The sequence below is a fragment of the Vulpes lagopus genome, chromosome 10, assembly GCF_018345385.1.
Source record: "Vulpes lagopus strain Blue_001 chromosome 10, ASM1834538v1, whole genome shotgun sequence".
Classification (NCBI taxonomy): Eukaryota; Metazoa; Chordata; class Mammalia; order Carnivora; family Canidae; genus Vulpes; species Vulpes lagopus.
The window spans coordinates 100,500,325-100,516,652 of NC_054833.1; the positions used below are offsets into that span (position 1 = coordinate 100,500,325).

General features: G+C 46.9%; 1 protein-coding gene across 1 annotated transcript; it reads left to right on the plus strand.

Moving 5' to 3' along the window:
* Positions 1 to 11,880: 11,880 nt before the first annotated feature.
* On the plus strand, positions 11,881 to 14,000 carry LOC121500957 (translation initiation factor IF-2-like). Its single transcript, XM_041773045.1, has 3 exons — positions 11,881 to 11,891; positions 13,321 to 13,709; positions 13,744 to 14,000. Exons 1-3 carry the CDS (start codon positions 11,881 to 11,883, stop codon positions 13,998 to 14,000), a joined length of 657 nt encoding a protein of 218 aa, XP_041628979.1.
* The last annotated feature ends 2,328 nt before the right edge of the window (positions 14,001 to 16,328 follow it).

The following is a 16,328-nucleotide window of genomic DNA, read 5'->3' on the forward strand; positions in this document are numbered from 1 at the left end:
CCCACAGCACAGGAGCCAGCTGGCTCTACCAGGTTGAAATGGATCCCACTCGCTCCACACAGGGGTGACTTATTGCCAGGCACGGAGCACATCTGTCAGCAATAAAAATGCACGAGGGATCAACAGTAAATGGCCCTGCCTGCCCATTTCCCTATCGTTTTCCTACATATATAAAATAATCAAACAGGTGCCTAAGTGTTATACAGGTGATTGCCATTTAGCGTCAGGGAAGGAAAAATTCATCAACACACCCCTTCCCCACAGAGGGTTATAAAAAACACCCAGGAGGAAATGTGCTCCTCAGATGTAAAATATTTGTTAGATTTGCTATTGTAATTATTTATTTGTAAGTAATTTTAATTTATTTTGATCTAGTCAATATATATTTTTTTAAGATTTAATTTTTTTATTTATTCATGAGAGGCAACAGAGAGAGAGAGAGAGAGGCAGAGGGAGAAGCAGCTTCCCTGCAGGGAGCCCAATACAGGACTCAATCCCAGGGCCCCGAGATCACGCCCTGAATCAAAGGCAGACACTCAACCACTGGGTCACCCAGGTGCCCCTCTATTTGTAATTTTCAAAGACACAAATGGGTTTAATAAGATTAGGAACATGAGTAACAAACTTCAATCACAAAGCATCTGTGCTTTCTCTAGCTGTGTACCAAATTAGCATCAACTTAGCTGCTTAAAACAGCACATATTTATTTTCTCCCAGTTTCCATGGGTCAGAAATCCAGCCACAGCTGAGCTGGTCCTCTGCTCACGGTCTCACAGAGCTGCAAACAAGGCATCTGTGGACCTACGTTCTCATTTGGAGGCCTCACTGGGAAGAATGTGCTTTGTGCTCATTTGGGTTGTGGTTAGAATGCAACACCTTGCAGCTGCCTGACTGCCCAGGTCTCTGCGGGCTGGTGGCTGGAGGCTGTCTCGAGGTCTTAGGGGCTGCCTACTGGTCCTAGAAACCTCCTGTAGTTCCTCATCTCAGGGGCTTCTCACACACATGGCTACTTACTTCATCAGGTTCACGAGGGGAGGCTCTAGCTCCAGTCGGCTCTAACAGAGTCTTCTATAAGCTAATGTAATCTCAGGAATGACATCCCACTGTGTCTTCTCAGAAGCCCAGCACAGGCCCTGCCTACAATCGAGGAGGGGGCCCTGCACAAAGGCAGAAACATCAGGGACTGGGGATCACTTTAGGGTCTGTCTGCTGCATTAAGTTAAATGGACAACCTATTAAAACACATTTATATCCATTATCTCAGCACCTGAAATTAAAGGGTTCAAAGAAATGACTTATAAGCTAGACTTCATTAAAATTAAAAACTTCTGCTCTGAGACAATGCCCAAACAACAAGACGAGCCACAAACTGGAATACTGACCAAAGACACAGCTGACAAAGGACTGTCTGCTAAAACATGCATAGAACTCCTAAAATTCAGTGTGATTAAAAAATGCGCCAAAGACCTTAAGAGACACCTCACCAAAGAAGATATACAGATGTAAAGTAAGTATCTGGAAAACACTCCCTTGATTTTTCATCAGGGAAATGCAAATTAAAATTACAAGCTATAACCACACAGCTGTTAGAATGGCAACAATCCAGAACACGGACAACAGGAAATGCTGGCAAGGTCGTAGAGCAACAGGAGGGGGCAGCCATCACTAGGATGGGAGTGCAGGAGGGAGAGTAAGGCAGCCACTTGGGAAAACAAAACTAAACCTACTCTGAGAATATGATCCAGCAATTCCGCTCCTTGGAATTTCCCCCCAAAGAAGTGGAAAATGTATGTCCATATGAAAACATGGATGTGGGGGATCCCTGGGTGGCGCAATGGTTTAGCACCTGCCTTTGGCCCAGGGCGCGATCCTGGAGACCCGGGATTGAATCCCATGTCGGGCTCCCGGTGCATGGAGCCTGCTTCTCCCTCTGCCTGTGTCTCTGCCTCTCTCTCTCTCTCCGTGACTATCATAAATAAATAAAAATTGAAAAAAAAAAAAAGAAAACATGGATGTGGTGGTGGCTTTATCCCTAACTGCCTAATCTTGTAAGTAACCACGATGTCCCTCAGCAGGTGCAGATAAACAAACTATGGTCCATCCAGACCATGGCATATTACTCAGCACCAAAAAGACATGAGCTACCAAGCCACGTAGAGACACAGAGGAACATCAGGGGTTGTATTAATGAGTATTTCTAAGTAAAATAAACCCATCTGAAAAGGCTACATACTCTAGGACTCTAAGTATAAGGCATTCTGGAGAAGTTGAAACTATGCAGACAATCAGATCAGTGGTTGCCAAGAGTGAGGTGGGATGACTAAGTGGAGCATAGAGGATTCTCAGGGGAGATAAATACTCTGTATGATATCATGATGAAGGATATAGGTCATTATACCTTTGTCCAAATCCACAGGATGGCCAACATCAGGAATGAACCCTCATGTCATCTTCCTACTTTGAATAATTATAATGTGCAGAATCGGTCCATCAGTTATAACACACGTACCATTCTAGGAGGATGTCAACAAGGGGGAAGCCATGCGTGTGTGGGGTAGGGAGTATATGGGAAATATCTATATCTTCCCCTCAATTTTACTATGAAACTTCACATTCTCTAAAATAATTTCTTTGAAGGGACACCTGGGTGGTTCAGCAGTTGAGCATCTGCCTTTGGCTCAGGGCATGATCTGGGTCCCAGGATCAAGTTCCACATCGGGCTCCCTGCGAGGAGCCTGCTTCCTCTGTGTCTCTACTTCTCTCTGTGTGTCTCTCATGAATAAATAAAAATCTTTTAAAAAATAAAAATACTAAAGAAAACTAAAGAAATACCGTTTCTTTTAAAACACTAAAGGACTAAAAAAAATAAAAATAAAAAAAAATAAATAAATAAAAAAATAAATAAAACACTAAAGGACTGATCGAGGTATGTGTAGGATAATATTTCCTGTCCCCATTTCCCAGTGATCCTATACAATGTCAAGTTCTTAAATCAGGGATCCTCATAAGGGGCTTTAAATACAATGAAAAACAGAGAATTTTTTAATTAAGGTTCCTGATTATGTTGCTATGTTTATCTAGGAGCTTTGCATTTAAGAATTAACACTCTCGTAAACCAACTTTTTTTCTTAATTTGCTTCTAGAGAGTAAAATAAAAATCATATGTGATAAAAATAGAATCCTAGCCTTTTATATTGGGATGGAGCAGCTGCTTAAAATTCAGTCTAGCCTACAGCCAACAGTGATATTTGAATGTCAGTGGATAACCTGGGGGGCAAACAAGTAAATACTGCATTCAATGATTGCAAATTATTATTTTTAAAAATCTTCAGATTGATTGAAGCCTCTGATTTCTATACAGAGGCTTATATATTTAGGTCTAAAATTTTTGTAAATAGTCTGTAGTATAAAAAGTTAGTGAACACTCCATTCATTCATTTAAGTATTTTAAACCTTTACTGAGAATCATCTAAATATATCAGGCATTATTCTAGGTGTTGGAAATTTCATAAGTTAGGTATTGGTACTTAACAAAATAACCCCCAAACTCAGGAGGTGAAAAAGAAAACACTAACAGTTTCTGAAGATCAGGAATCCAAGAGCAGTGTCCCTGGGCATTCTGACTCAGGGTCTCCCATGGGATGGGCATCAAGATGGCAGCCAGGACGCTGGTCATCAGAAGGTTCCCCTGGGCTTTTAGGATCTCCTACTAAGGCCATTCATGTGACTATTGGCTGGAGGCCTCAATTCCTCACTATGTATGCTCCTCCCTAGAGCTATTCATAACGTGGCAGCTGACTTTTCCCTTGAGTGAGCAATCCAAGAGAGCAAGTACACAACCAAGCAGCAGTTATTTATAACTTCATCTCAGAAGGGACACACCATCCTCTCATCTGTATTAGACTGGTCCTAGAACCAACCCTGGCCCAAGTGGGAGTGACCTGCAAAAAGGTGTGAGTCACTGGGAACCTGGTACTCGCAGTAAGACACAAACGAGCCATATCAGAACAAGTGTCATTATCTTACTAGGTCGGCTTTATATCTGATGATAACCAGGAGTCCTTGGTGCCAATAGGATGAATAAAGAGCATGCACGGGCTGGGTAATACCTGCTTGTGTCGAAACACTCAGTCTGTAGCCATCATTCCATTCTCCCCAAGATTAGAGCATCGTGCCTCTCCTCTGCTCACCATATTCCACCCCTGGACCTCCTTCCCAGCCTGCGAGATAATGCCCATTCTTCAAGTATTGGTTCAAATGCCGCTGCCTCCATAAAGGTGTTCAACATCCCCTCTTAACCCAATGTTACTCTCTTCTGAATAAGGTTTCAAAGGTCTCTTACACCAACTATAACCTTCCCCCTACATAGTAATTATTAATCTAAGCGTTTCTTCCCACTAATCCAGTTTCAACATTGTGTGAGGAAGGACAGGGTCTTCTTTCCTCTATGTCCAGCATGGCAGGTGTTCCACCTTCTTCTTTTATTCAATATAAGTTAATGCAGAAAATGGTGCATTACTGTGTGAAGGGAGATATATTGACACAGCAAGCTGTCGGAAGGACTCACACACAGGGAAGGGCCCAGGCGACAGGAAGACATGAAGGCAAAGGGAAAAATACATTTTGAGGCTGAAGGTAAGACAAATAATTACAGAAATATCCTTTTGAGGACAGCTCTATCTACCACATTGACCATATTGCCTGCATGCCTTTCTCCCAAACTCTCTAGTGAAGCAAATACTCTACTAACTGGAGACTTTCTTAACATCTACATGGGTCAAAGCACATGCACTTCACAAGATTTTAAGTTTCTACTCGTTTCCATCTTCTTTTGAAAATGTAGACATCCAGGGATCCCTGGGTGGCACAGTGGTTTCGCGCCTGCCTTTGGCCCAGGGCGCGATCCTGGAGACCCAGAATCGAATCCCACATCGGGCTCCTGGTGCATGGAGCCTGCTTCTCCCTCTGCCTATGCCTCTGCCCCTCTCTCTCTCTCTCTCTCTCTCTCTCTCTCTCTCTGTGACTATCATAAATAAATAAAAATTAAAAAAAAAGAAAACGTAGACATCCAGACTGAAAAACCATTGCATCTCCATCACATGGTCTATTCCTGAATCCTGCTTGACATACCATCTTCTCATATAGAATATTGGGCCATATTATATCCTAATATATCAACAAACCCAGGATTTATTTTCCAATCCATTGAAACTCAACAGAATCATGTTAAATATTAAACATGAACTGAGATCTGAATCTGCTTCTACCACTTCATCTTAGTCTGTGTCACTTCAAAGTTACTGTCATTCCCTTCAGCATGTTGACCCTGTCATAATGTCTGTTCTTTTCCATTGGGTGGTCTGGGGTGGTTTGTGTTCATCATTAAAGTAGGTGCCTATTAATGTTTAGAGGATAATAGTATTTTAATCAGTAACTTATATTGAATAAAAGAAGTAATATCAGTTAGTAAAGAAGGAATGGCATTACATCCTGACCCCTTTTGGCCTCTATTTGATTTACAAAGTGCTAAATAATCTAAACCACATCTCCCCTAACTTCAATTCTGCCTCCCTCTCAGCACCCTGGCTCCCTTTCCATTTCTCAAATATTCAAAACTTTGACCATTGACAGTCTTCTCATATTACTTCCTTTCATTTTTCACATGGAAGACTGGTCATCACTGAGTCTTGGTTTATTTTTAAGAGACGAGAGAGAGAGAGAGAGAGAGAGAGAGAGGCAGAGACACAGGCATAGGGAGAAGCAGGCTCCTTGCAGGGAGCCCGACATGGGGCTCGATCCTGGGCCTCCAGGATCAGGCCCTGGGCTGAAGGCGGCACTAAACTGCTGAGCCAACCAGGCTGCCCTGAGTCTTGGTTTAAATATGAATTCCTTGAGGGACTTTCCATAACTACATTTCTGAATAGAAGCCCAACTAAGTTATTCTCTATCATAGCACTCAAATGTAATTGTATTATAATATAAAATTTAAATTTTTCCTTGTTCACTAACTTATTGACTCCCTCAATAAGGAGGGAGATTTGAGTTCCCAGGGCAGTGGTCTCCCCCCCGCCCCCCCCGCCCCTTATAACCAAGCATAATGTGGTGTGCTTAGAGCACGGAGGGAATTCAGGAATACTTTTGAAAAAAAATGAACAAATAGCTCATCAATCAAACACCATCTTTTGCTACTAATCCTTTATAAAATTTCACCCTGCATTCCTGAGCAAACATTTTAATTCAGTTTTACAGAGTTTTTGTGTTATCATTCACCCAAATGATCCGCCTATCTAAAGTACATTTTAGGAAATGAAGTGAAAGCCATCCCCAGGATGGGACACACCACAGAGACCTTGGGTGGACATGCAGGGCAATAACGTGCCATCATCGAGTCTAGGATGGAAGAGAGCCACCAGTCTGAAACAAAGCAATTTCCAGAAACTGAAATGGAAAGAGCACTTAGAGAATGTCTCTTTGAAAGAAATGAGAGCGTGAAGATGCCAGCTAAACATCCGTCCCAACTGTGCTGCAGAGAATGGAGAGGTTTCAAATTTTTATTAAACCACATAGAAAAGACAATAAATAACCGCAAAGTCACAGAGCTATACAGCAAGAGTGACTGGACCAGCCTAGTAGCCTCATTTTTCTGTCCTCTCATTGTCCTTTTGCCTTCCTATCTCCTTCATTCTATACTCAGCATGAAACTCTTCTTATCCTTGTCTTCCCTGCCCTGTTTGTGACGACCCTTCACCTGGACATGCACACAGCCATTATTGTGCACTAAAACACATGCATATATAAACTTTATAATCTTTAAAAAAAAAGTAAGAAATAATGGGTGCCTAAGTGGCTCAGTCGGTTAAGAGTCCCCCTTCAGCTCTGTTCATGACCTCAGGGTCGAGGGGATCAAGCCCTGTGTTGGGCTCCCTGCTCAGTAGGGAGCTTGCTTCTTCCTCTCGCTCTGTCCCTCCGACCTTGTGTGCTCTCTCTCCTTCAAATAAAGTAAAATACAAGAAGCTATCATTTTGGAAATTAACATTTTTTTCTGTTTGCCTTACTTTACAGAAATCTTTTTCCCGGGTTTTTTTATTTTTTATTTTTTTAAGATTTTATTCATGAGAAACACAGAGAGAGAGGAGAGACAGAGAGAGAGAGAGAGAGAGAGAGAGAGAGAGAGAGGCAGAGACACAGGCAGAGGGAGAAGTGGGCTCCAAGCAGGGAGCCTGACTTGGGACTCCATCCTGGGTCTCCAGGATCAGTCCCTGGGCCAAAGGTGGCGCTAAACCTCTGAGCCACTCGGACTGCCCAGTTTGTTTCTATCGTGGACATCCTGATGTCTTGCTGGTATTTTGTATGGGATGTAATAAACTCTGAATCATCCTAAAGTAGAATATTATGATTTAGGATTGAACTTGGATATCTAGAATGTATGTATGTTTTACTACCTCTGTGGAGGATGGATGAGAATACTTCACTATCCCTAAAAAAGCTTTTGAATGTGGACTTAAAGCCACCAAGATATTTGACGAATTGAGAAACTTGCTGATACTTATTTCTTTACAATACTTCTAACAAAAATAAATTATCATCTACTTCAATGATCCCCAGCAATGCTTACACAAGCCCTACAGATTTGAAGATAGGCTTAAGTCTTTAAAAATCAAGTGCTCTAAAATTACAAACCAATTTACAAGTGAGAACAATGAAACCAAGCTACCAACTTTTATAATTAGTAGTTCACTCAGAGCTACACTTTTTGATAGATCAATATTATTCATTTTACAGATGAATAAGTCTAGACATAGCATTTTGCAAGTTTGATTAAGGTCATATTTCCAATTAGGCAACAGGCCAGATATCAAACTATAAACCTTACTGTGCCTTGGTCGGCTCTTTTTCTAAGATAATTAATTTAGAGAGTCCATCTGTAGTGGGTTCAGTAGTGTTGCTCCAAATTCAGGTCTACTCAGAATATCTCAGTGTGATTTTATTTAGATATAGGATCTTGGCAAAATTAGTTAAGAATTAAAATAAGAACATACTGGATTAGGATGGGTTCTAAATCCAGTGGGAGTGTCCTCAGAAGAGGCATAAAAGTGTGCCCAGGAGCACAGGAAGGAAGGCCATGTGAAAGTGGAGACAGAGATGGGAGGCTTTGTCCACAAACCAACACACATCAAGGATTCGCTACAACCACCAGAAGCAAGGAGGGAAGGGTGGGGCAGGTTCTCCCTCAGAGCCCCCAGAAGACCTGACCCTGCCAATGCCTTGATTTCAGACTTCTTGCCCCCAAAACTGTGAACGAATCCATTTCTGATGCTCTAAGCCACCCTGTTTGGGGTATTTTGTTACAGCACCCTGGGAAGCTAGAGCACCCTCACTTATAGAAAAGGATGTTTAGTTACTAACGAAAACCATTTTCTTCATGAAGCCAAATGGGCGTTGGTTCTAGTGTCTCTTGATCTATGTAATAATGTGAATTGTTCTGTGCTGAATCTGGAATCTTTGAGATATCAGAATCATTGACAGTGTTTAGATTAGCTCCCTCTTAACATTCGCAACTGCAAACAGAATAGCTAATGTTATGTATTGCTGGTTCTCTTTCTAAATTTCTCTCCTGACCTTGATTTTTCTTAATGGTTGTATTTAAATGCTCTTCCTTTTTCAAAATAATTGAGTTGCAAACTCATAGAGGGCAAAAATCAGGTTTATGCACGTCTCGCAGATTACCTGTTGGACCGAACCACTGGAATACCACGCACCGCCTTTTTATCGAACCAAACCCCTGGAGAAAGTTCCAGTGTTCCACCTGTCTCTAACCTTCTGAACCCGACAGACCACCTCCAGGAACAGAAACTCTCCCCGAGGCTGAGAAAGAGAAGCTAACAGTACCTTCTCTGAAGATTTCCAGGATCTCAAGGCAGAACAACTGCCCCCCAGACCTCACAAGCCCGAGTCCTCCATCTGTCCTTCTTAGACTGAGTCTGTCCTTCGTCGTGTCGGTCATGGAGCCGATGTACTACATCGGGTGGATTATCCTGGCGACCCGCCCCTCTTTTCACCCGCCTTCTCCAACCATGCCCATCCCTTCCCTTTCATTTACAATCCTATCAAGATGACCTTTTCCTAAACCCACGTTAGCAAATATCTAGGACCTAATTCTTCAGGGAAAAACAGTTAAGAATAAGTTACAGCCCCAAATTTAACATCTAGAATCGGTCCTTTCATCCAGCACTTAAACACAACACCACTTCTTTCTTGGCTACTTTATGGTCCTTGGGGCCCAGAGACCCCAGCCAGCGCACGGGAGAACAGGTCCACCTGCCCCAGGGGCCACCTGCAGGAAGCCAACCGGCCACCCCCGGGCCTCGGCAGCCAGGCCAGGAAGCCGAACAGCAGCACCTCTGGCAACTGTCCCCAAGCTCCTGGGACTTGATTAATAACTGACAGTCTTCCTCATGTTGGCCCTCACTTCCACCTTTGGACCCACACGACAGAGCCGTAGCCAACGCACCAGCAGAAAGCAGCCCTCCCCAGCCACACAGGGGGCTCCTCGGGGCAGCCCCCACCACAGCTTCCCCGAGCCCACAGCCTCCAGCCAGGGCCGCTGGCATCGTGGGCTGTTTGCACCATGAAGCTTTTCTTCTCTGTCTGCCTTGGAGAATCTGCCAAATGTGCGAGGCGGTAGCGGACTCCCTGGAGGAGTAACTCTGAGTAAGTAGCTCCGGCCTGTGCTCGTCCAGGTGGCGGCACTGACTTCCACAGGGGAGCCAGAGGCAATGCTCCCGCCTGATTGGCACTTGCAGAGATTGCGATGGGACTGTTCCCTACGCAGGACCACAAATCCTGCTCTTCCTCGTTTCGGGGGCTGATTCTTTTCAGTAACGTGGGCCTATATAATAATTCGTCCCCTGTCTCAGCATATATGCTGTGCTCCTTGTCCAACTCTACAAATACTGGCATAGGGCAACTTGACTCCTAGCTTGTGCTATGTAATACATGGGATTCATTTTATTAGATTATCTCTTAATTCTTGCCTGCATTTTTATTTCTATTAATTTCATTTACTTTGCTACTTAATTTTATTTCTACTAATTTAATTCTATTAATCTATGTGGATTCCAACCTATCAGAAATGCCAATATGCTACGAATTGAAATATAATCATGTAAGGATTAGATTCTTATTTTCCATGTGTGTCATGTTCACGTGGAAAACTCACAAGTGATTTCCCAACAAAATTAGTCAATTACTCAGGAGGCTGCTGCATTGCAAAGAGAAACAGCTGGTCACTCAGCCACACAGGACATCGCTGGACGGCGTACAGCGACTCCCTACCTCAGACCAAGGCATCAGAGGACAAAGGCTGAGCGAGTGTCTCCAGCTCCTTCCATGTCCCATCTTTCACTGGTCAAAATTTTCCCTACTGGGAGTTAACGTTTCCAGCTGTTGTCATCTGAGCATTTCAGACGTTTACTGGTAAAGCCATAAGGCACCCTCTGCTGTACCATATGGCACCACTTCCTTCTTGCCCAGACGTAGTGGGAGCAAACAGAGCCTTCGTGGATCCATCAAGTCAGAACTGCTTGCTGTAGCTTCTGGGTCTCTCATCCAGTGGTGACATAGGAGTCCTTCCAGATGCCAGCACTCACCTTGGGGGCCGGGCAGGGAGATAAGAGAGCCCATGCTACTAGTGGGTGATGTCTCAGAGGTCACAGTTTGGAGGTGGCAGCCAAAGCAGAGACTCACTCCATAAACAAGTAGTCAAAGCTCAAGACACAATGAGGCCAAGAAACATTTGATCCTTACACTTTTAACATGAGGAGATACTGACAATCGAAGTGTCAGCACAGTAAAACATCCTGAAAAAATCATTCTATACAACTAGAAATAGAAAGCTGTAGTACCCCAGAATTTATGTTACTGGAATATATAGCCACCTGTCCTCCCAACAGAGTGAGCAGAATAAAATCAAAATATTTAATAATGGCAACGTCCAAACAATTTGTCTTCAGCTGGTGTCGGTACAGAGAAGTAACAGTGAAAATTGAGTCAATCTACCCACTCAGATTAAGGACTGAGGTTAGGCTGGCCAGGCCTAAGATAAAACATAGAACATAAGACATTTCCAAAGCTTGAAAGTAGTTATTTTGGGGGAAAAGTTCGCTATCACCTTTGACATATAAACATATTCCTACACACACAACAATGAAAGAGCATCCATTCAAGGAAAAGTCATGCTAAATGAGCTGCCACAGTTTTTACCTGTTTAACTGAATAATACTATTGATATTTTAATTAATATGCATGTGTTACAAGAACTTAGAGAACCTCAATTGGAAAAGGATTACCAAGTGAGTCTGCAGGTCTCTGAGTTATGAATGAATTAGGTCGTGGAGCCCATGTTCTCTTGTAAGATTCTGATCATCAAAAATGATCCTGAAGCATATTAATAGGAGGACATTAACGCTGATACCTGTGGGATATGCAAATATTTGGCGATCAGATTACTTTCCCTCTGTAGGTCTCCAATTCCCGTGGCTTGTAGCACAGCAATGAGCTCCTTTGTGTTCAACGTGGTTTCAGATACAGGAAGGCCTTGCTGTCACCTCTGTTCCCTCTGTCCCAGTCCCGTCCTCCTCCCCGACCCCCAGGGAGGCTCTTCCCACGCTTCGTGGTTTACCTTCCCCAGACTACATCGTGCACTTCGCCCTTAACCCGCCAGAGGAGACCGCTCACCAGGCCGAGCAGTCTGGCACCTCCACATGCCTGAGCTGAGCTGGACGCCTGCGCTGATTAAGGACAGTGACTGGAGCTGCCACAGGATGTAACAAATCACAAAGCGCTTGGAGGCAGGTGTGGTTTAAAGTGCTAAGCCCCATGATGCCGGGAAGGTAAGGGACCTCTCTGAGGAGTGAGGCTTCCTGGCTCAAACCGGGAGTTCCCCGCCTGCATCAGAATACAAAGGCAAGAGTCCTAACAAGACCCCAAACAGGGGGAGCCTGAGCAAGGCTGCAGCCGATTTCCCCTCTGCCTCTGCAAGGATCCTAAGGTGGCACCTGGTGTGGCAGCTCTAAGGGCCAAGGACTCAGGCTCCTCCTTTCTTACTGTTCTCCCCTGGTCTGCAGGAGGGAGGTGGCCCCAAGTCAGTTGACCAGAGGGACTCCTAGCAGGGAACACACCCCTCTGTGTGGAGGGCGCAGGCAGGGCTGTGCTAGGGGGCCCAGGGCCAGCTGTCACATGAGTTGCTAAACACAGCTTTTATTACAAATTCAATTACAGAAACCCACAGTTTATATTAAAAACGAGGGCGCCCTTCCTAATGGTGTATTTTACTGTTGTCTATGCTCTTACAGTTGGTTATTTACTCCCAATGTTCACGCCCACGTTTCTCCCAGGATATGCTCCTGCGTGTTTCTTGGACAGCGGAGAAACTTCAGTTGGTGGCATGAGATCAATCACGGTGGCTGTATTTACACCGCAGACAGTGGCAATTCAGCTTCCATGTATTGTTTTGTTGATTCTCTAGACCAGCAGCTGGCCAACAGGTTCACACCTGTCTTTCTGTCCTTAATCTAAGCCCTTGTTACGTTTTAAAATATGAAAGGAAGAGAGAAAATAGGGGACCGGGACTGCCTGGATGTGGCTGCAAACCTGAACTACAGGCCAGCAGGCCCTTTCGGAACCTGCTCCCGAGCTGGCGGAAAGTAGTCACGAGCCAAGGAGCCTGAAAAGCCGTCCCTGCTGGCTGACAGCTGGGGACCCCGGGCTCACGGAGGCCGCACCTTCCTGGTCACCTGGGCCCTGGAGCCTCAAAGCCAGCAAGGGCGAGACCCCGCGGGTCAGATCCCTCCCGGGCTTTGCGTCCGTGCAGCGAGCGCCCAGCCCCGTGGAGGCCCAGGGAGGCCCAGGGAGGCCCGTGGAGGCCCAGGGAGGCTCAGGGAGGCTCAGGGAGGCCCAGGGAGGCCCGGCCCGCGGCCACCCGCCCTGGGGTCAGCTGCGCCCGAGGCCCTGATGAGAGCGGCCTGACCCACCCCCAGGGCTCCGCGGTCCAGTCCATGTTTCCTTCCCGGGAACGTGCCGGGGGGTGGGGCCCGGGTACGCTGCACCTGCTGCACCTACTGCCCCGGGGCGAAGGCGTCACCGCCCCCCGCACACCCCTGCCCGCCCGGTGGGAGCCGGGGGCCAGGCCTCCCCCTGCTGGGTGTGGTCCTTGTTCCCAGCCCCTCGGGCAAGTCCCCCCCTCGCTCGCCCACCTGCGACCCCCCCCCCCCCCCCCCCCCCGCTCTCCCTCTTTGCTCCTGTGTCTCCCGGACCCCGAAGCCCGAGTCAGCCCCGGGGGGGGCGCCCCCCCCCCACACCGTCTCTCGGCCGAGGCCCCAAGAGCGAGGCTGCAACCCTCCAGCGCCCCCCCTCCCCCCGGGTGGCGGTGCCCGCGGTGCTGGCCGAGCTGGCCTCGTCTGCAGGGTCCCGCGGAGCAGCTGAGCTGAGCCTTGCAGGGGGCCGAGTCTACGCGCCCCGGGCCCCGCGGTCGGCCGCCTGCGTGGACGGCCCGGAGCCTCCGCGTCTGATTCGGGCTTCTCTGGAAGCGGAGCTGGCGGGTCCGGAGGACGGTCCACGAGGGCCCACCTGGGCCAGCACGAGGGCGGGAGCGGCCAGGTGTGCCGGGGAGACGCCCCACCTGCCGCTCGCTCGCCCGCCTGCCTCCACGCCCCGAGCCTTTCCCCCAGGACGAGGACCTGCCCCGCGGGGACAAGGCCACGGGCCGCAGGGACCGCGCCGGAGCCCCTGTCCCCAGCCGGGCCGCGGGGGCCGTGGCGGTGTCCGCTCGGGCAGCAGGAGCGCGGCCAGGGCTCGGCCGACCAGCTCCCGCTCGGGCGGGCACAGCCACCGCGCTCCGGCTCCAGGCCCCGCCCGGCCCCGCGCTGGGATGCTGGCGACGCCCTGGATTTTGCACAAATGACCTCTTAAGGATTGTTAGTGTCTCAGGTGGTCTTGGATAGTTCTGGGTCGGAGGCGGTGGCACAGGAGGCCCCCGACCTCCCCAGGAGCCAGAGCAACGGCCACGGCGCCCGCTGGTCCCCAGGGGCCCTCTCGGTCCAGGGTCCTGGCGCCAGGGCCGGGCCTGAGGACGCTGCAGGGATCTACGAGCGCTTCTCCGGAGGGATCAGAACCGGAACCGACCGGGCTAGAGCGGGTCTGACTCAAGCTGGAGGGGAGCCCGCCAGCGGCCTCGGTGAATGAAATTTTAAGGGAGAACAAGCAGGTGAAACATCAAAGATAATCCTGAATTAGGGTGGCCTCAGTGGAGAACTTTTAACCTAGATAAGTTTATCCATTTAGAAGCGCCCTAGAGCAAAAGGGGTCTCAGGCAAGCACTCACCATAAAGGGAAGGGCGAAAGTTACTTTTCCTCCTTTACAGTTTTTCAAGGATGAGAGCCCAGGGACACCCCACTCATTACAGAGCCTGCAGATGGGATCCTGGGAAAACTGGCCTAAGCTGGCATCAAAAGTCCAAAAAACCAAAAAAGTAAAATCAATGAATCACTAAGGTAGTAACTTGGTAAAAAAGTTTATCATGCACCTACCAAAAAGACAGTTGCAAAGCAGTGCTAGTTAGGTCATTTTTTGAGAGACCCCTACCGTCTCCTAAAATAAAGTGACTTTGCAATAACCAACTCTTTTTAGCCTGGTGTAAGTTCCTCGTTCCTGCTCCCCTTTAACCTAGAAGTCTTTCACTTTGTACAGCTCCTCAGGGCAACTTTCTATCTGCCAGATTGGATGCTGCCTCAATAATGAATCATTGAAGAAAGCCAGTAAGATCTTTAAATTTTATTCAGTTGAATTGTTTTCTTAAAAAGTGAAGCAAAAAAAGGGGGGTATTATATAAGACAGATGAGTCACTGACCTCTACTTCTGAAAGCAATAATACATTTTATGTTGATTGATTGAATTAAAAAAAGAAAAAAAAGCCAGATCAACCTGGATGGAATAGGAAAGAATGCAGCATGCTGTGGCATACAGAACAAGAATTCTAGACTCCATATAGGAAGCCCCGGGCTTGAATAGTAGTTCTATCCTGGTTTTTCTATGTTGTTTTTTTTAAAGATTTTATTTATTCATGAGAAACAGAGAGAGGCAGAAACACAGGCAGAGGGAGAAGCAGGCTCCATGCAGAGAGCCCAATGTGGGACTGGATCCCAGAACTCCAGGATCATGGGGAGCCAAAGGGAGAAACTCAGTCTCTGAGCCACCCAGGTGCCCCTCTATCCTGATTGTTAAGCGATCATCAGTTTTCCTTTCCTGACAGAAACCTACGGTGTTGATTAGGATTGCTGTGGGACTGCTCAAGTGGTGACACAGCAAATATGAAAATTCTTTGTAACGATGGTAGCTGTCTCCAACAGAGTGCTCCTGCTGTGCCGAGTCTTGTCTTAGGCACTTCCTCCATATTATCTGTTTCCTTAACTCTCACAACAATGCTATGCTTTACAGAGGAGGAACCTGAGGCTCAGAGAAGCTAAACAACCCGGTGAAGTCACAGAGCAGGTGTATGGCCGAGCAGTCTGGCCCCAGGAGCCCACAGGTCAGTCGCCCAGCCTGCCCCATGGCCTGGGCAGAGGATGCAATACCCCAGAATGTCTACTGAGGTCGCTGGGACTCTCCCTCACCCACCCCTCTGTAGGAACCCGTCAAGTCCCTCTGGCTCCTCTGCCGGCTTCCCACAGTTGGCTCCAGTCTACCTCGGGTTCCCTGAGGCATGCTCTTCAGCTTTTGCAAATGCTGAGCTGCCCCGGGGCCATTCACATGTGAACTTGAAAGACAAAGGAGCAAAGTTCTGAGAAAAAAATGACAGGAAATGAATACAAGCCCTGCAGACAGAGGCAGTAAGCAGGGGGCAGAGGGAGGTTAGCTGAGCCAAGAGAACAAATAGCAAATCAAAAGCCAACGGGCCAAACTAAAAGGCATTCTATGGAATGGGAGATGTTGGCAAATGACACATCAGATTAAGGGCTAGTATTCAAGATCAGTAAAGAATTTACCAAACTCAACACTCAAAAAAAAAAAAAAAAAACAAACAAAAAAAAAAAAGTCTAGTCAAGAAATGGGTAGAAGACATGAACAGACATTTCTCCAAAGAAGACCTACACATGGCCAACAGACACATGAAAAAATGCTCCACATCACTTAGCATCAGGTAAATACAAATCAAAACCATAGTGAGATACCACCTCACACGGGTCAGAATGGCTAAAATTAACAGGAAACAGCAAATGTTGGCAAGGATGCGGAGAGAAGGGGACCCTCTTGCACTATTGGTGGGAATGCA